The 21,611-nt window shown below is 33.1% G+C and overlaps 3 protein-coding genes across 3 annotated transcripts; all 3 read right to left on the bottom strand.

Moving 5' to 3' along the window:
• Window positions 1-11,282: 11,282 nt before the first annotated feature.
• Window positions 11,283-15,076, bottom strand: mRRF2 (mitochondrial ribosome recycling factor 2). The gene is made up of 2 exons (XM_040718981.2): window positions 12,275-15,076; window positions 11,283-12,190 (listed from the first exon to the last, which is right to left on the bottom strand). Exon 1 carries the CDS (start codon window positions 14,483-14,485, stop codon window positions 12,284-12,286), a length of 2,202 nt encoding a protein of 733 aa, XP_040574915.1. The 5' UTR covers window positions 14,486-15,076; the 3' UTR covers window positions 11,283-12,190; window positions 12,275-12,283.
• LOC121124853 (histidine protein methyltransferase 1 homolog) lies at window positions 11,333-12,187 on the bottom strand. The gene has a single exon (XM_040720055.1). The coding sequence runs from the start codon at window positions 12,185-12,187 to the stop codon at window positions 11,333-11,335; it is 855 nt and encodes a 284-aa protein (XP_040575989.1).
• On the bottom strand, window positions 14,567-14,995 carry fh (frataxin). Its single transcript, XM_040718982.2, has one exon. The coding sequence runs from the start codon at window positions 14,993-14,995 to the stop codon at window positions 14,567-14,569; it is 429 nt and encodes a 142-aa protein (XP_040574916.1).
• Window positions 15,077-21,611: the final 6,535 nt, after the last annotated feature.

Raw genomic sequence — 21,611 nt, 5'->3', positions numbered from 1 at the left:
ACAAATTCTCAAAGTTACTCTCCGTCTTTTATGAACATACACGAATGTATAATCAGGTTTTGAATAGAACTCAATTTAGTAAAAAAAAGATGGTCACTACTCAAAATAAAATAATAATTACAATTGTTAAAGAAAAGATAATTCATTCTCGAGATAACCAATTTCAATCCAATGGGCAAACTAAAAAATTCACAGGATTTACATCATTACTGATGAGTATAGATGAAAACTATGAGTAGAGTGGATGAGCCTTTTGTAGTTGCAACATGAATATATTTTTTTTTTTTCAAAAACTATTATTATTATGAATGGTGATGAAAATTGCGTGTATTTTGGGCTAGTTTAAAAAAAAAAAAAACCGAAAATTAACATTGTAACCCTGACAATTTGAAGAATCTTTTTGAGCTACAATCAGCTGTGACAAGGGAGAAGGTATAAACAAGGACATTGGCAATAATAACTCCGATGTGGATCCCCAATTACACTTAGTCCAACAATTATAACTTCGCAGCAAATCTTCAAGGTTACTCTCTGTCTTTTATAAGCACACACGATTGTTCAATTAGCTTTTGAATATAATTTAATATAGTAGAAAAGGAAGTTTACCTAAAAAAGGTTTTCTCATGGGAGCTTTATTTACATAAATATACATTATATTATGTGTAGGTTGACTAAATTATGTTACCAATTATTAAATAATACATAACTATTTAAAAGTAATTGAAAATATAGTAATAAAAGATCAGATTAAATAATTATGCATTTCTCAATTAATGTTCATAAGTCAATAGGGAATTAGAAAATATCTTAGATGTTACTATAACTGTATAGAATGGGGTTAACTATAAAGGGATCGTGGTAAAAAGGCTGTGGACGAAATCATTGGTGTAATATCATTGATTCGTAAAATTGTGGTGTGCATCTTCATTGTGAAACAAAATTGCTATGGGTAATAGCATCATTTTAAGCAATTTGATTTGGAGTAATTATATTGCAAGACAGTATTATCATGTGCAATTTAATTGCTATTATGTTATATTCGGGGAATCAAACTATAGAATAATGAAGAAACATGCATGAAAAGACCCATTTCAAAATCCCATAATGTACCCTGGCCTACAAGTTGTACAAGTGAATAGCTGGGCCCCAAAGTAGGTCAAATTCCACTATTGTCAAGGACCCCTTCTAATATAATTATAGTTGACATGAAATAACAACCTTTAAAAATATTTCCCTAACAAAAATGTAAACCTACATTTAATGCACCCGGGTCAACAGATTGTGGACCGAGCTGTATAATGAGGTATTAGCAGGGTTCCTTGAAGTGACGACTGAAAAATCTAACCTGGTTCGGGGCCCAAAGGTTCACTTACACATCCCGTGGCCTGGGGCGTATTTTTTTGTTATTAGAAGGGATTCACAATGCTAATAGATGCGGCTGCATTGGTTTTTTTATCATTCAATAGTTTGATTAGCTGAATATAATATAATTGCAAAGAAATAACACACGATTATATTGTCTTGCTATACAATTACTCACAATCTTATTGCTTAGAATAGTGATGTTGCTTCAAGATTATATTACCCACTATAATTTTGTCTCAGAGTGATAATATACATACACCCCGCAACCATTTTACCATAATGATTTTACCGGATACCGTGAAAAGGAGTAACAAAATGTAATAAATGAGAACATTTACTTCATTTTAAATTAATCACTCTTCACTATTCATCTGTAACTGATGTAACTTTTGTACCATGTATACAAGAAAAAGGGGCAGGAGATAGGCATATTATATTATTGACTAAAGGTCCCTTCGTTAAAGGCAATTTTTTTTTTTATGAATAGAGATGGGATCTTTGTAAGAATGCGAGGAGGAGTAGGTGGGAACAAGGCATATGGTATTACTTAATAAGATCATTGTTAATATCAGCTGCCTATTATATGATTTGGGGGAGAAAATGAATTAAATCTTTTTAAGAGGAGAACCTTCTACATCTAAAAAAACATTAGTCCAAGGAAAATAATATAATTATTTTAAAATTAATATATTTTTATTTTATGATGTATTTTCAAATCAATCTTACACCAATGATAGGGGAGAATTCTTCTTCAGATATAAATGCTAACACCACGACGACAGCCTTTTAAATAATAAACAAACAAGAAGAAGGAGCGCACGCATCAACTGTTTTCCTTTTTCAATCACACTTTTTAGGGCTTTCTCTAAGCAAATCCTTACTTTAGTTAAGACTTCAGAGCCAGAAAAATAAATTGCTGCTCACGAGTCACGACTTTTTTTTCTAAATACACAAAATATACTGTATTTCCCGTTCCGCCGTTTTCATTAGTTGTATTATATAAAGCAGCAGGACTCTACGAATTATGAACTCAAGAAGGGTACCTATTACATATGATTTTGATATTAATTTAGATACATTAAAGACATTAGTTTATCATTCGTCTAATTTGCTACACTGTCATTGGTGCTTGATATTGATAGACTTCTCAATTTAATGTATATAGAAATTAATATTTGAATAATCATTTACAGTTGAAAAAAGACAGAAAGAGTTTATTTCCATCCGGTTGATCGCAGCCCATCTAATAAACCGTCATTTTATCTAAACTGTTCTCCTCCATGATTTATTATGTCTCTATCCATAATATTCTATAAATTGTCGGGGTTATCATGTCCATTTTCGGGGGGTTTTCTTTGAATTTTGCATACTGGTAGGTTATATTAGATACAACTCTCGTGATATACCTTGTTTTTAAGTATCTTATACGAAATATGATAAAAAATTTCTAATTTCGTTCCTTCGAAATGATTGAACATTTTATATTTCTGGCCAATATAAAATTTCTCGTAAAAATAAATGAATTGATGGAAAGGGTTGTAGCCTCCCCCCACCAATCAAGGAATCTATGAAAAATTATGGATATGAAACCCCAAAAATTATAATACGAAGTATAAATAATTCGAAATGTTTTTTTTTCTAAATTTTCCATTAACCTCGTTTTTTCCCTACTAAAAATTCAAAATGGACACATAATTTTTCATTCCCAATAAAAGAAGCTTACATTTCCGTTTAAGTAACTTAAACACGCGTGCCAGAGAAAGTATAAACAAATTATAATATATATTATATTTTCAATAATTCCAATTCTTTGATCACAAAAAGACAAGGAAGTTAATAGCATAAGTCACGAAGCAATATAATACAAATATTTCATGTTATATATTATGTAGAAGGGAAATGCGAACTCCACTTTTCACTATATTTTCCAAGTTGAAGTTCAGTGATATTGTGACTTTATTTTTTTATTTTTGTAAATTTCACAACAATATGTAATGTTTGAGACCAATTTCAGAGTACTTAATAGAACTTTAGCTCTAAAATTAATTTTAAATTATGGGTTTTTGTGTGTGTGTCAACTTAATTGAGGAACGATAACTAATAATAGTCTTCTTCTAAAGTATAAACTAAATAAACTTTAATTTAACAAAAATATACATTATTTCATTTGCAATCCTTTTATAATTTCATAGCATTTCGACATTTAAATTCAGCTGCTGTTTTGTACTCATAACGAAACATGAAACTATGATATTCTTCGTTTTCCCCATTCTTGTAAATATTAAAGCTTTTAAGAAAGTGGCAAAACGAGGACCTACTTGATGAAAATTGACTGAATGGTTGTTGTGATTCTTGGTTATTGGTTCCCATACCCTAGTTGCACTTCCAGTGTGCCTTCAAACGATGTACATTTGTCAAAATATGCTGCACGAAAAAGGCTCAGTGGGAAATTGTACCTCGTCAAGGTATTGTCTTGAAAATCGATTCCGCATTGTATTAGTCCAGAGAATATCGTCCTTTATACCATTATTTTCGAAATCGGCCCCGGTATTGATCTTTTTTTGAATTCTCATATTGTCACATTAGGCCGAAGACGCAGATTGTCTGGTTATTAAGGCTGCAGCTGTGTCTGTCTCTGCACAATATTATAGTTACCCGACTGAATTTCTACTGCAAGTTCGAGTTCACCTGTCTCTAAATTAGAATAGCTGATATCCATTGGTAACTCTGAATCAGGCTCAGGGTCTGTTTTGACTTATTTCCGCGGTTGTTTCACTTCATATCCCTTGCTGGGAAGTTGACGGCTCTGTCACTTTGTGTCCCAGGTAGTGTACATCATTTTCTTGCGATTGTGATGTGGGTGTTCCTTCATCTTTACCTTCCTTTCTGTTAAACATTGCCAACAGGAAGTGGAAGGCTTTGAAACTTTTTCCAATTGTTTTTTTTTACTTTTGGCCCTTCGTATGTCCGACCCTGAACGATTTCTCTTCATGTTGATATGTTTGTATCTCTTAATGTAATAATTGCCACTATAGGGACTGGTTAACAAAGAAATTCGATGAAAAAAATATATTAACTGTACATATAGTCAATTGAGTGTTGCATCATGATATAATTGATAGAAAAAGCAAACAGCCAATACGAGAAAAATATGGCTTAACCATACAGATGTCTGTGATTTTTTTTTTTACATAAATGTCTTATTTCTTAGAACGCAGTAGTTATTCTCCTTAAATTTCCCATTTATGAAGTTTTTGACAACGTTGCACTTTTAAATTCAAACTGTAACGTATTGAAGAAAAAATACTTCACGCCCACAACTCCCCACATGAGCTCACCTTTCTGGTACATCACACTATTCAAAATCGTACGTTTGCACAAGCTCTCAATCAAGTAGCAATGTTAATTTAAAGAAATTTTTAAGATAGCACAGCTTATTAGGATCTCCTTGAATGAATGTGTAGAGGGATATGAAGGATGTATTATGAGGTAATACATTATTTTATAAAACAAGTTGTCAGTTAGTTAAGCAGGATTTTATACAAGTACCATTTTACAATAAAAACGTATTAAATGCTAAAAATATGTTATTTAAATACACGTATACGGACTCCAGATCCTCTAAGTACCTTACACACAAGCTCTTTAGACAAATAAGAATGATACTCGGATATTATAACAAGATAATAGAAAATTTGTTGAAAGCTATCAAAATAATTCATTTTGACTCTATTTATTTTCTTTATTTTGAAACAGGTATAACAAAAAGGTTTTAAACATTATAAACTCATTAAAACTATTTATAATAACTTTATTTATTCATACTGATATTACGAATATCTTTTTAATACTTTCAATTTTTTTTCTATTAAATTCTACTGCTTTTAAAAGATATTATCTTTGATTCGGATCATTTGTAATTTTATTTGCGTTGTCTGATGTCATTTTAAGTCCTCATTACGCAATAGCATTGACAACGAGAAGATTATTTACATAATACATATATCTCAATATATTCATTGATACTGGACCATAATTTAACTGGTTTTTGAAGCCAATCTATCTTTAAATTAAGGGTGGGCAACAAAAAATGGGATTCTGGGGCAATCAATGAATCAAGTGTTGTCTTTGATATCATCTCTTGAAAAATAGGGGTTTTTTTTTCTAAAACTTTCTGGCTTTTCAGTTAAATATAATTTTATTGCTATTTTCCTTCTCTTTTTTTATCTAAAATATCACTAAATAATACAAATGGTACTACTTCTTCTGTTAAGTACCATTTATAGTTTCTAAGTTTATTTAAAACAGTTTCTGCTAAAAGATTGTCAATTTTGGAGAATAATATCATGTCTTGATAAAACTTCAAATCATTAGTGGGAGTGCCTGCTGCAATAGTTGATCTCATCCACCTTGGGGTATAAAATAGAGAAAGAAATGTATTTAACCGAATAAGCTGGTCCAAAGTACTTTTGTCGCATTTAATTTCTCAATGAAATAAATACATCTTTTGGGAGTATATGTTTTTGGCCATCCATCTTCCTTGATAAATGGCTCCAGGTTTTTTCTAGTGAATTCCACGAGGAGGAGTACCTCCAAGTCAAATAACTGGTAATTCGGTTATTTTCCTATAATCAGTTCTTGGAGTTTTGCAAGATGCCAAAATTTCATTCATCGTCCGTAAACATTTTTCTTTTTTTTTCATTTAACCATGGTTCTTTCAAAGTTAAGGTCCATGGATTTTTTTTTTTACGTTGCCCCATTGATTTTTAAAATGTCTGAAGCAAGCTTTGAAGCTCCTTTGTGTATTCCACTATTTCTTGATGTAGTGTCGAACACCAGAGCGCTTATTCTCTCTGTCATTTTCCAATTCTTCAATGACTCCATTGGTGTATTTGCTTGACATTCTCCTGATGAGTTATTTATCATAGGTATACTCAATAGTTTTGCTTCAGTATAGCTGCAAGGACCAGAAACTAGAACAGCCAGAATTTCAGCATTAGATCCGTGAAAGTCTCTTAACATTTTGAGAGTAGTATATTTAGGAGGATATCCTATAAACGATGACATAAAAGCTTTATTTATTTTATATCTTGTAATCATGCAGCTTCATGCGGGTGGTTGATGCCTATATATCAAAATCGTCTATGTATGCACCACCAGATTTTAACGTGGCAAAATAGTGTGAAATTATTTGAAACTTCACAATGTGCGGCAATTAATTAATATACATTTAAATACTAATAGTTATAAATGACACTGTGTGAAATGATTAATATTGGTAATTTACCTTGTTCTTGACAAGATTCTTCATTTCCACATCCTTTTTTATCTTTACATATATCTCATATATTTTGTAGTGGCCTGACATATGAGCTTTTCGCGCTGTTCTCTGATCCTGATCAAACTGGATGTCTTCCTCCATTTCCTCCTTTGATAATGATCTATTGGACATGATTTCCTTGATAGCGTCGGCAACTCCAATGTCGAATAAACTATCCAGCTCCAACATAAATTCAGCTTTCTTTCTATTGAATTCCCCTGCTCTTCCTTTATACTTCCTAAGAAGTGTATATAAAAAGTTTTAAATATAAAAACCGGTGCTGCCAACCGTTTTTCCAATAATTGATGATGAAGTACTATTTTTCGAAAAAAACAACAATTTTCAATACTTTAAGCAAAAAGTGCGAGGGTCTAGGGTCTATTCAGAACCTCATAAAAATGGTTTTCTTTCTTCTCATATGTTAAAGCATGGGAAAAAATACGGAAATCTAAAGCAAAACTTAAAAAAGTGGTTTTTTTTTTTAATAGATATATTCCCAAACACAGAGAGTTTTACTTTAAAAAATTATGTTTAAGAAAATTATGCTATCTTTACTGTAACAAAACAATAAAAACTTGATTAATAATTTCTTACCTAATGACATTTCATACCAGAATTTCATGATAAAAACTGTAAGCACCAAATTAAAGAAAGCTTACTTTAATCCTATACAATCCTCAGTTGAAAGAATCATTGTCGCATCAGGCTTGCAGACAGTAAAACGGCACCGTTTCAAAACAAATAAGTTGTATCCCCCTGCAAACATTAATAACTTTTTCATGATTTCATGAATCTATTTCATATAAATTTTGTAACGCGCACATGTGTTCTTGTACAGGGTGTCCACGATAAATTGGAACTATCTTAAAATTCAACCTGCTTGATAAAAATTGAATTTGGAGTGTATTTGTTAATATGAAAAAGTTATACATGATATTAAGCAATAAATGTATTCAACAATTCCTCCCTCAGCAGCCACCATCTTCTCCATCCTGCCCCTAAAAGATTTGCATGCCCTGATGACTTCCGCGGAATCGACAACATTCCACTCCATCGTAATGGAGCCCGGGAACTTTGTGGTGAAGACCGCAGGGACCTCTTCTCTCTCCTTGCCAAGCCACCTGTCATTCTGGACGTTGTAACTTCTGTCGACAGTCCATTTCTTCTCGTCGGAGAAGAAGATGATTCTTCCTCCATGACTATTCAGGTCATTGAGGAGACGCTTACCGTTGGTGAGCCTGGTGGCCTTCGTGGATGCCGTGAGGATGTGTTGTTTAGCCATTCGGTATGACCTGTACCCAAGGTCCTCATTCACAGCCTTGGAGACTAGCTGCTTGCTCACTCAACGGTTCTTGGCCAACCTGGTCAAGGAAGTCCCCGGCGAAGCCTTGATGGACTTCCGGAGGCCTTCAAGGAAGCGGGGAGGGCGGATTCGGTCACTTCTCATGTTGTGGGCCTTGCGGCAGACCTTCCCCTCAACCTCCCAGGCATTGAAGACCCGGTACACCGTGGTCTTGGGGTAGTTAAGAAGTTTGTAGATAGCAGAGGGCTTGTGTCCCGCACGAGCCAATTCGAGGATGGCGTCTCTCCTTGCTTGTTCCATGATGACTATTGTTTGTTGTCAAAACAATTGTGGTGGAAGTTATAGTGTATTGTTCACGCAACCTTTTATATTAGTATGATTTAACCCCGAATATCCACATTATGGATGTGGATGAAGTTTAAAGTAGTTCCAATTTATCGTGGACACCCTGTATGTGAATGCTTGTCGTGTGACTTGAGCATGGTCTGAGGTGAGTGTATTTGGGTTTGAGCCAAAACATATCGTGATTGGATGAAAGGTTGCGTCCTACATACAACAAAGATAGTCATGACAAAAAGTATAAATTTTGACAATATAAATCCATTTTTCGACAAGAACCGCATATTTAAATTAAAGTTATGGTTTAATCGATACTGTTTGCATTACTTGAAAAACAAACAATAAAAAAAACATATCATGCAATATTTATATACATATATTTAAGTTGCCGTTCCTTACTAACTTAATCATAAAAAAATATGAAACAAAGTAATAAATTTTACAGTTTCATTTGATTGTTTCATTCGTGAACACTTCTTCTCACTCTGAATCCGTCACCAAAAAAAAAAAATATATATATAACTAAATAAATATGGCTAATATAGAGCCAAGAGCAAAATCCTTTGCGAATCTCAATGATACAATGGGAAAAATCCTCAGAAGAATTCATGAAATAAAAAATGTTGCTGGATTTATAGTAGTTAACTCTGAAGGGATACCAATTAAAACAACATTGGATAACTCAATGACAGTTCAATATTCCGGACTCTTATCTCAATTTGCTCAGAGATCAAAATATGTTATTCGAGACATGGATCCCACAAATGAATTAAATTATATCAGAATAAGAAGTAAGAGGAGTGAAATACTCGTTGCTCCAGATTCTAATTATATGATCATCGTACTTCAAAGTCCATTGGAGGGTCAATAAAATATCTGATTGCTTGGAATTTAGTCATCCTTCAGAATAAATATATTAATATAATTGTTGATCTTAACTTTAAATGTTTAAAAAGAGTAAAATAATAAGCAAATAAATTATGTTGTTCTATGTTTTATAAATAATAGGTCCAGTAAAAATAAATCCATTATTTTTCTGATAGATAGCTTTAGTAATCTGGATCTCACGTTGTATAAATCCGATGGGCTTAAGCTAGATGGGATTAGAAAGATAAAATTTCGTATTAAAAATATCTTTCAGATAATTTTATCAAATTGCTTGACTCAGTATTGTTTAATCGAGCATCAAAAATGGACACAAGCAAAGAGAAAATACGCTACATTTTACCATTTTTCTATGATAAAGGCGAAAATGCAAGCCAGGCGGCTTAAGAAATTTAGTTTCGTCGATTCCGCTCTGATAGTTTTACTGTCAAAGATACATTACGCTCTGGAAGACCAATTATCGAAAACATGGATAAAATTACGGAAATAGTCGAACCCGACCGTCACGTAGGGAAGAGTAGGGATACATATTAGCAAAAATCTTCTTCTTTTTTTTTTAAACTGTTTAACAGTGTTTTCGAAACGAACCAAAAGTAGGATACTTGATACACCAGGAGAAGACATGATACAAGGTAGGAAGGTACATGGTACAGGGTAGGATTAGAATCGTACAACAGGAAGAAATATGTACAAATTGATATTTGTTATATTTGAGTAATTATTTGACTTTTTATTACAGTTTGTCAGCATAAAGTAAATATTTATAATTACATATATATGATAAACATTTACAGAAATAGAGCATATTAATAATAAAATTAAGAAATATTTTACATAATTAAATATAATATATTTAATTATGTAATAAAAATGGGGTGTAACATGTCTTCTCCGTAACAAGTATTCCCACTCTCTCCGAAGTATTATTTCAATTGCCCAAGAGCTAAGCTTTGCACAAAAAACCTTTTGAAACCACTTAAATAAGGCTGGATTCAAAAAAAGCTCGATGTTTGGGTGCCACACAAGTTAACTAAAAAAAAAACTTTAGGACCGAATTTCCATCTGCGAATCCCTGCTTCATCGCAACGAAATCGATCCATTTCTGAAGCGGATGGTTACTGGTGATGAAAAGTGGATCACTTACGACAACATCAAGCGAAAAGGTCGTGCCCAATCGTAGTGAGTCGCAGCAAACTATGGTAAAACCAGGAAGATTTTGCTGTGTGCTGGGTGGGATTGGTAAGGAATCATCTACTATGAGCTGCTCCCATATGGCCAAACTCTTGATTTGGAGTTGTATTGTCAACAATTAGACTGTCTGAATGAAGCCATCACCCATCTTTGGGCAATATGAGAGGAATTGTGTTCCATCAGGACAACACTAGGCAACAAACACCACATTGGCTCGCCGGTAGCTTGATCGGGAGGATCTTATGCATCCACCTTATAGTCCAGAACTATACTCCCTGTTTTTTTGCCAATATGAAAGAGGCATTATCAAATTACCTTCAAAATGGCAACAAGCTATAGAACAAAACTGTGTATATTTTACCGGAATCGAATACATAATTCTTAATGTGCTAGATAAAGTATTGAAATTAATGAATAAATAATGGATTTTTTTACTAGACCTTTATATTTATGTAAAGATATCATTGATTTCTGTTACATATTAATAAGGCTAATGTTCGTCTGTTTGTTTGTCTAAGAGCACTCATTTTTAGCAATGTACTTGTGTAGCTTAAGTTAAAAAATATATTTTAAAAAAACGAGAGCATATATTTAGAGTTGTAATCCTAAGCATTTTCTAACTTGCAACTTTTTCTTTGGCAACCTGAGCAATGTGTATTCTTTATTTAGCTATTATCATTCTGTAAACATTGTCAAAAATACCAAACATCTCCTACCACCCTCTCCCGTAAGTAAGGAATTATCTTCTATATTAATACAACAAAGTTTGTCAGTTCATTGATGCCTAATGCCATTGAATAATGTAGAGAGAGAACTACCGCTATTATATGTAATAATTAAAAGGCAGGCCAATATATTTTTATAAAATAAAAAAGCTAATGCCTTTAGAAATTTAAATTTATTTTCATGTACGATTCCGCAGTTACATTTTACTTCATTTGGTTCTTTTTTCGAGATATTTTAATAATTTCCCTTTGAAGGCCAGACTCATCAAATTTTTTAACCGTTTCATAAGACCATTGCGCGTCAAGAGTCCTTTCAAATTGTCTCAATCCTCCACCGACTCCAAAATAATGAATTTTAGAGGCTAAAAAAATGTATCCGTCGTCTTTTAACAGACTGTTGAAAATACTAATTAGCTTATGTTGATTTTCTAAATTATAAATAGTTTCAGACGTTAAAATCACATCATATTTAGTATCGATGATTATATTTTGCAACGAGCTCCAGTCACCGGAGAAGAAACGAGATTTAGATTCTTGGTTATTCAATAGTACATTAGGAATTGTGTAGTAATCTACAACTTCGGGGTTATAATCCTGAAAATCTACATTCGTGGCTCCTTTCGAAAGAAAAATTATGCCTGGAAGTCCAGCACCACAGCCCAGTTCTAGAACAGAAGTTTCTTCAATATTTGGTACTTTGAGACTAGCAATGTAATCAGCTAAATCTCTGGCACATTCCCAAATTTTCAAACCTCCTTCATATACACCTTTGATTAAATCGGAATGTAAAGCATCCTTGAGAGTTTCTTTTTCACCAATTAAAGATGCATTGATTTCCCCTTCATCCAAAAGTTTTAACGTTTTTGTACCGAAGTTAAAATCTTCAAAGAACTGAGCGTCATGGACACGGTCTCGATGATCCTCATTGATTAAATGTTCTTTAGATTCCAGCCAAGAAATTTGATTTTCTTTCTTCTGAGAATGCTCATCTTTATTAGATAAAAGCTCCTTAACAGAATCCAGATTTTCCTCGTCGACATGAAAATTGAACTTGAACATGATCTACGTAAATTATAATTAAACTAACATTAATATCACATAAAAAATAAAACCTGTATTTAAACAGTTAAAAATGTATTTATTGACCTATAATATCTATTTAGGTACAAAGCCAGTGACTTCTTTAATAACTTCATTTTGTGAATCAGCATCCACAATATCATAATGACTAATTTCCATGCCAAAATTTGCTTTCCCAGATGTAATTGTTCTTAAATGCTGAGAGTATCCCTTGAGCTCAGCCAAGGGTATGGTAGCTTCAATAAGTCTGTAACTCCCAACATCATCCTCTTCCTTGTTTATTATTCCTCTCTTCATTGTAATATCTCTTGTTATTTTTGAGGCTTCCGATGAGTCGGTGCATATTTCTAGTCTCATTATAGGTTCAAGGAGTCGGACATTAGAAGATTTCAAAACAGCCTTCATTGCATCTGAAACAGCTGATGCAATGAGTGTGTCCTTGGTCTTACCATTGATTTCAACCAACGTGATTTCAAATTCGGAATCAACTACAGAGGATGACAATAATGGTCCTGATGAAACAGAAAGATCAAATCCCCTCTTAATGGCCTTATGTTGCCAAGGTCTAAGTTCACCGAGTGTCGAGTACTTCGCACTATTCATTATTAACTTAGGCTCAGTCATACCCACACCGTTTCCGTGAATGGGCCGCACAATAATTCCGATAATAATACTATGGCTTTTGTTAAGAATATTTCGATTGAATTCATAAGTTAATTCAGCTTCTTCCATGGGTGCCTCCTTGTAAGAAACTAAGACGGAACCTAAATCTGCATCAACTTTGTATTCAGATTCAATCCTATCTCTCATTATGCTGAGGTGTAGCTCTCCCATTCCGCTCAATAGTGTTTGACCTGTAACTTCATCCACTGACACTCTAAAACTGGGATCTTCACGACTCAAATTTTTCAAAGCCAATTCTAATTGGGACTGTTGAGACATTGAAGGAGGCTCAATTGTACAGTACATTACAGGATTGGGCACGGGAACACCAATGAGCTGATCAATGGAATTTTTGTTGCTAGTAAGAGTATCCCCTGTTACAGATTCTTTAAATCCAGAAATAACGGCTATGTTACCATGAGACACCTCATTAACTGAACGAAAATCATCGGCAAACGCAATTAGAAGTTGTTGAATTTTCTCAGACTTTCCTTTATTCACATTAAATACAAGATCTCCAACTTTTAACTTTCCAGAATATATTCTAATAAAAGAGAGTGCTCCTTTATTGGGATGATGGATGATTTTAAAGACCATTCCTAAAAAATTATTACTATGGTTTTTAAGAGCTTTGGGAGGGGGTAGATATTTCGTTATTGCGTCTAATAAAAGTTGAATTCCTATATTCTTGTATGAACTTCCCAGGAGTACAAGAACAGCATCATAATTATTGAGAGTTATAAGACGTAAAGCGTGTTCGATTTCTTGACCAGATATATTTTCATAATTTCCAGATTCCAACAGCTTGGAAGAAAGCGATTCATCCAAATCACACAAATTATCAATCAGCTCTATTCTTTTTTGAACGCTGATGTCGTACATTTCATCTTCCTTTTGAATTTGACTTTTTACATACTCCTTCCCAAGAGATTCTTTATTCCATAACACCTTTTCCATCGAAATTAAATCTACCAAACCAGAAAGAATATCCTCTTTATAAATAGGATATTGTGTCAAAAGAGGCTGAATCCCCAATTTAAGCTCTAAACTGTCCAAACTCTTATTCAAATTAGCATTGCGCTTATCCATTTTATTAATAAAAACAATTTTAGGCAAATAATATCTCTTAGCTTGTCTACAAACAGTCACAGTCTGAGCTTGAACACCGGCAGATCCATCCAGTATGAGTATTCCACCATCAAGAACTCTCAAGGAGCGCTCCACTTCAAGTGTAAAATCCACATGACCCGGAGTATCAATTAAATTTATTTGATGTTTATTCCAAGGAAAAGTAATCGCAGCAGATGTTATGGTAATTCCTCGTTCTCTTTCTTGATCCATATAGTCCATTACTGTATCCCCTGTGTGCACTTCTCCTACAGATGGAGTAAAACCCGAATAGTATAGCATTCGCTCCGTTGTTGTTGTTTTACCAGCATCAATATGTGCAAAAATCCCCACATTACGTATATTCGATGAAAATCGAATCCATGAATGCGTCTTATTATTACAATATATCTTAGGATAAATGTTCTTGTCAAAAATGGAGTTGAGGCGTTGAAATATTCGACCATGCATAAGAGTATTAATTCGTAATAAATAATTAATAGACATTTTGATTCGGGATTTTACTGAAATCAAATGTTTAGTTAATATTATTAGATATGTTCTGCAATAAGGATGAATGAATAGCTATTAAGATCCTCCAAAGTAACAGCTCGACAAATCTGCACGAGGAACAATAGATGTGATCTCCTTGGACAAAATTGAATGAAGCGACTCTCCCGATCGTGTGTATACCCAAGATTTTGAATCAAGAATTAAGTCAAAGCGTTTTGGACCGCTCAGGGGTGATGAGAGCCAAATTTGTTTGTTGGGTCCTTGTTTATTAATGACATAGGTTCCCAAATGAGGGACAGATACTGTGAGTACGTTGTTGGAATATGTTACGTCGTACTTTCCACTCTGTGACTCCAAAATCTCTTCCAACTTATCTGTAAGTGACTCTAGAGTTTCAACACTATGTTTTTCGTAAATATCTTGGGGAACGTCGGAACTATAGTATGCAAAGGACGGACGAAATAGAAAACGATGGGACAGGGAGAATATTCTTGAAAGATTCATTGTATCATTTGATTTGTACCTTCGTGATCCCTGATCACGGCTATCACATGTTCTCTTGTTATTTGTAAATAACTATAAAGAGGTTCATTTTTATTTTTATTTAACGCAAGAATTTATGAATAAATATGTATTAACAAACCTATCTTAAGCCCAATGAAGTAAATATTTTATACCTTTCTATTTTTTTTTTTAAACCATGTGTTTAGTGAAAAAATACAAATATAATTTTCAGGGGCGTCCGAAGGGGTGGAATAGAAGGGCTGTAGCTTCCCCAAAATATTTTTTTATCGTCATTACTATATAGACTTATACAGAGGCGTCCAGAATTATTCAGGGAGATATCACTTATCAACTATTAGAATATAGATATTCCAGGAAACTACGCCCATGGTTTGATATAAAAGGAACTATGATCTTAAATTGGAAAATGCTTATATTTTATAAAGTGATTCATTAAGAATTTAAAAATTAACTTATAAAATAGAACCTCCTTGTTCTGATGGACGCCCAATGAATATATGATGTAACAAATGATATATAACTCATTGGACTAACTTAGAGTCAATAAAAAGCCATAATATCTTCAAAATAAGATTTTAAGGCATTTAGCAACCTTTCTTTCGAAAATGGAATGAAAATATAAACTCCATTTAGCTAGTAGTAGCAATATGTTGAAAGCTGAACCAAATTAAGTATGTTTCAAAAACGATATTAGCTACGGCTATTTGAGGGTGAAGAGTACAACCAACTCATATTATTAATTTATAACCTCGCAGTAATTTCTAAAACTCAAGAATTAGCTTAAATTCTTTAACTCTTTGCCCTAATGAAAATATAATTTTTTGCTGTTAATTAAAAGCTTTATCATATACATATAATAAGAATATTTAAATAAGTAATTAGTATACGGCGTTAATAATCTTAGGGGCTAGGCTTGAGATGGGTGAGCTTGAAATGATAAAAGCTAGCAAGACTCTTGTTTAAGAATTAAAGTGAGTTATTCAGCTTAGTAGATATTCATTGAAATATTAGTTGATGGTATTGTTAGATCGGTCTATAAAGACTGTAGTCCTATCAGTCCGGTCCTAAAAAAAATGTCAGTTCTAGGACCGGTCCTTATCGGTCTTTTGTAGAAACTATAACAGCTGAAATCACGTAGTTACTACTTTCTACGTCATTTGAGTCGCTAAAGTTATATCATAATTCATTACCTCTTTCAAAGAGACTAAAAAGTCTTTAAAAGAGACAAGATATCTGTAGAAGATGTGTGACTATTACGTATTATTAAACTTTCTAGCTAAATGACACTCAAGGCAAAGAGTGGAAACAGAAACCAAGGAAAGTAGGATTTAGTAGCTCTCAATTCTGAATGGCTTAAAATTAGACGCTGCTACATGTTCCTCCAGCTAGGCACGCAGACACGGGCGGGGGGGGGGGGGGAGTGAGTCTCCCACATATAGAAAGAAATATATAAAAGTGACAAGGCAAGCGGAAGGCTGTTTCTTAAGTTGTTTGAAGTAAAGGATAATTCCTTTTCCATAAATTCTCAAAGATATCTTACATAATCACCTTCCCATCTTTTGCCCCCCTCCAAAGACGCACATCCACGAAAGACTAAATAACGTTATTAAAATCAATATGATAATTACTAACTTTATATTTTCTAAAGTTAAAGTGATATTTTGATTTCAGAGAAATGTTTTCATCTTGGAACTAAACATTTTGAAAGATCTTATATCTGTTTAGGGCACTTCCGTATATTTTAATTTTATTGTTGGACATTATGTTTGACAATACTTTTTTCATGCGAAGAAATATATATTTTTTTGATACCAAATGAATATGGATGATAATGATTATCAATTCCGTCTGACGTTTCTAAGGCATGTCTTGATAATCCTTCGAAGATGGTTGACATATTGATATTAATAAGGACTTTTATTAACAATTTTTATGGAATGCTTATGGTGTCAAGTGATCTAGTGTGCTGAAATTTTGTTTCATACACACCTTTATTGGGCCATGTAATGATTTTGTAATCTGCAAACAAATTCTTGACGTTTTTGGCCATATGAGGAGGATTGCAGATTGCAACTACAGTTGTATTTTTGCATGGATGAGGGAATGTTGCATATATATCTTAAATATTATGAATTTAAAAGAAGGAATCATGCTTATATTAGCCATTTCATACTCATTAATAGTAATTCACCTTAAATTGAAGTCGAGAATATTTAATACCGGGATTTTGTAACTAGTTCCATCTATACAAATGGATCTAACCATAACACCGGTTTCAAATGGGAACCACCCAAGTCAATATAACCAAAACACGTTCCTAGCTTATTATCAAATTCATTCATCTGTTTAATGCAAATACCATCAATACATAGGCTAGACTCTGTAAAATAAAGATCATTGCTCCTGCATTTCAGTTCTTTAAATGCTGGTATTTGAAATCCAGAATAGTAATCAATGCTGGCTACATATCTTTGGATTGTGCGCTGGTTCGGTAAAGTCAGAATTTGAGAAACGAAATTAAATGCCCTTGGACTGTCATAAGAAAGAGTTGTAACAAAATCTCTCACTTCTGGTGAAAACGCAGTTGTTTTAGTTTTCTTTTCCATCAATCATTTAACGGTTTCAAATTGAACATTATTGAAACGTTCTTCAAGAATTGAAATGTTCTGGGGTTGTAAAAGCTCCGTTTCTTAAATCCTTTTTATGAATTGATTCAATTATAATTTTGTATTCTGATTCTTAAGACATGCATTATGAAGCTCCCGTCCTTGTTTCTTCTCTTTAAGATGTACTTTTTCTATCAAAGATTGAAGACAATCATCTTGGCTTTTACCACTACAATATCAGATGGGAAAGCATATGAATGATCCATATTAATGGATTCAAAAGGAGCAATCTTATTTTGAACAGCAATAATTTGAACATTATCCAAGTTCTCCTCTGTATCTTCTTGATGGGATTAAGAAAATCGACGTTTTCTCCCCTTAGATGGAAACTCAAAGGTGTAACTTCAAATTTCGAAGGTACAGCATTAAACTGTAACTTTTTTAGAATTCTATATTTCTATCCATCCAAGAAATCCTCGTGTAAAAAGTGTTCTGAGCATAGAACGAAAATAGGAGAAGGTGGGAAATCCTTTCATCGAACATTACGTATCCATTTCTGGCACATATCTATTTTTGATGGAAATCATAGACATTAAATTAAACTTAAGGTTAAATCTTAAGTTTTATGGACCTGGATTTCTAGGAAATTTATGGAAGCTAAGACCAGTTTTAGTACTCTTACTTGAGCAGCCGTAGGCATAACAATATAGAACCATGATTATTATGTCAAATGATAATTCAAACCAATGAATACTAAAACAACAAACAGTTAAGATATTATTGTTGAAACTAATAGCAAAAAACTAAAGCAAGTACGTTAATTATAATTTATAAGTTATAAATTATAAGTACTCAACCAATCGCTGTAAATAGTTTGAATCTTCCTCCGTTTTTAATCTCCCGATTATTTGTTAATAACGCCGAAACATACATAAATTGAATCAATGAATTCTTAGATATTCATTACCTAAATTGATCTTCCTGTAAATAGAATTAAGACGATGTTTCAAATAATTAAAAATGTGCTCAAGTCAAATCAAGTTCGATTTTTTCCTTCGGATTATAACATATCTACAATTACACATATTACAACAGGTGTACACCATTTTTTAAGATCAGAATGTTTGTTCTCTGTCTGTCTAACTAAGCCAAGCAGCCAAGTAAAAATCGTTGTCATCTCTATGTATTACTGTACTACTTTCTCTTTGGTCTCTCCTAAAGCGTTAACTAGTCACTAGTATTCATTACAAAGTTATATTCCCAACCTCAATCTACGTTGTCTTATTCACTTATTTGTTTGCATTATTTAGTTTAAATTAAATAATTACAACTTATAGTAGGTAAACTCTTCTTTTCTACATCATTACCAAAAGTTACCATTCATCGACAATCCTGCTAATACAAGCGATAAAATCCACTTTATAGCCGACCCATCAAATTTAATAAAAAATTGTCGCAATATTTTGTATACAAATGATATCATTTTATCAGAGGAAATTGTAAAATCTGAAAATCTGTCTTCCAATGTAATTTCTCTAGACATTTTCAAATAGTTACTAACTTTCAAAAAAATTTAATTTTAAAACCAGCTTGTAAATTTGATAGTTCAGAAATTAATTTAGGTCATTTAGACAAAATGAAAGTAGGTTCCGCGTTACAATTTTGGTCGCATGATGTTAGCCGTACGATAAGGTATATAGTTAAGGAGGGAAAATGTGAAAAGAATTTATGAACAACTACATGGTTCATTGAAAAATTAAGAAAATGGTTTGATTTAGTTTGTTCAAGGAAAATCTCATTTTGTTTCAGTTATAAGGAAGAGTCAATTGCATTTATATATGATTTTATTAATATAATTAAAAAAATTCAAATATTTTCTAATATAAATAATACTGCCTCTTGGAAACCTATACAAACTGGCTCCATCCTCACACCATTATCAATATTAGATTTGCAAAAATTATTACTTGATCAAAAATTAAACTATGTTTTAACTGCACATTTTTCCTCGGACTGTATTGAAAACCTTTTCAGTATGGTCAGAGCAACCAACTGCCTACTGCTAAGGAATTCAAATACATTTCACGCTTAAGCCAATTTATGAAGGATGTGAAGTACAGCAATTATAATTATGACGATTCAACATTTTTGGCGGAGGTTTTGGATGTGCGAATGTCATATGACAAAAGTCAAATTTTACTTCATTCCACAATTTGTATCAAACTTTTTTAATACATCTCAATTAACTATCACTGAGATTAATATATTGTACTATTTATCAGGTTATTTAATCTTTAAAATTGAAAAATACAAGCCTTCATGTGATTCGGGTATTTCCGTACTAAAAAGTACCTTCAATGATACATACTATGATAACATAACACATTTAATTAATATATAAGATTACAATGGAAATAGTCTTGTTCATTGTTCCCACGCAATTTTTAAAAACATTATTTTGCCTATTGAAAATGCAATTAGAAACATGGACGTGCCATTATATAAATCACAAAAGAAACATTTATCCATCAAAGTTAAACATGCATGTGATTTAATTACTAAAGACTTCGACATTATTCCAAAATACCACTCCTTAAAAAGATAAGCTCATGAATAAATTTATAAGATTACGATTAGTCATTTTTGCAAAATCTTTAAAGCAATAACAAGAAATTCAAAATAAAGACAAACTTAAACAGAAATAAAATTATTATAGTAAATCAATTGTTTGGTATCGTATTTCAAATTTTTCTCTATTAAGTGTATGTAATAAACCATATATGTAAATATTTATTATATCTATATTTTATAATTGTTATTATGTATTGTAATATTTTTTTATAAATAATATGAAAATAAAAAGAAATTCTCTCAAGTATGTTAATCAGTACGAAGGATTATTGTTTATTATAATTTAGAAGAAGAGTTATATGGAAAGATATTTATGACAATGTGGTTTCGATGAAATGCCTCCAACGATGATTCGAAGATGTCCAGAGGCTAATACTCGCGGATATCCTCCTTCACCGGGTATTTTACGGCATATCTCTTCATTGAAGTTCATGATACGAGTGATATCCGAACCAATCTCTAGAAAAGTAGTAGGACAGACTCTACTGAGTCCATACTTCACATGAAGGTTATTCTGTGTGTGCATGTGTGAGGGGAGGAATCGAAAGAGAGAGCTGGGATTGCTCCTCCTTTGATCGACCTTCAAAGTTGACTATTCACTTTCTTAGATTGTGATGATGGGCTGCACTGCTGTTATATGCGTGTTTTTGAGGAACGCTTCAATGTTGAGCATCTGTCCCATTCGATGAACCCCGAGTTTTTCATTCGTGATGGACTGATGCTTCCGTCAGTCGATGCGATTCTGATGAAAGGCCCCCGAAACTCCGACATGAAGAGGGAGTCCATCTCATCCAGAAGGGGATGCTCTTCCTATTGAAGGCAAAGCTCGCTCTGGGTGTGAAGGCTACTTCGGGTAAGGGTGGAGTAGTCCAGCAGGGGATGATTGAGGGCCCATGTCCGTAGTCCATGCTCCGAGTCATGAGGCCTTTGAGGGAGGGAGCTCTGCTTGGCGAGCTTCTTTCGGAGGCTCCGCTGCTCTGAAGGAAAGAAGGGTTCATTGTCGGAGACATTAGAGTTCGAGAAGCCCCGAGGAACATCAGAGGGGTCCCCTCCTTCCAAACAAACTGGAGACGTGCCTGCTTCTCAATCAAGGACATACACACTCCTCGATGAAGAGATAATGGGGAAATCTGCCAACAGCTTGACTCAGCATTGTTCTAGTTTTCAAACAAATACAAAATCCACGATTCACGAACCAAGACTTTCGTCCGCAATGACTCATAATGAGTTCTAGAACTCACTCCATTTAATTAATGATTAATAAATAATACAAGATAATTGTTATTATTTTGAAACTGCTGTTTCATCAAACACCCTCTAGCGCCTGTAAAAGAACTACATTCGGTCCTTCTTCTTTA

This window comes from Lepeophtheirus salmonis, chromosome 9 (genome assembly GCF_016086655.4).
Source record: "Lepeophtheirus salmonis chromosome 9, UVic_Lsal_1.4, whole genome shotgun sequence".
Taxonomy (NCBI): domain Eukaryota; kingdom Metazoa; phylum Arthropoda; class Copepoda; order Siphonostomatoida; family Caligidae; genus Lepeophtheirus; species Lepeophtheirus salmonis.
Note: the sequence above shows the minus strand (reverse complement) of the source record. Positions and strands in the feature narration are given on the sequence as shown.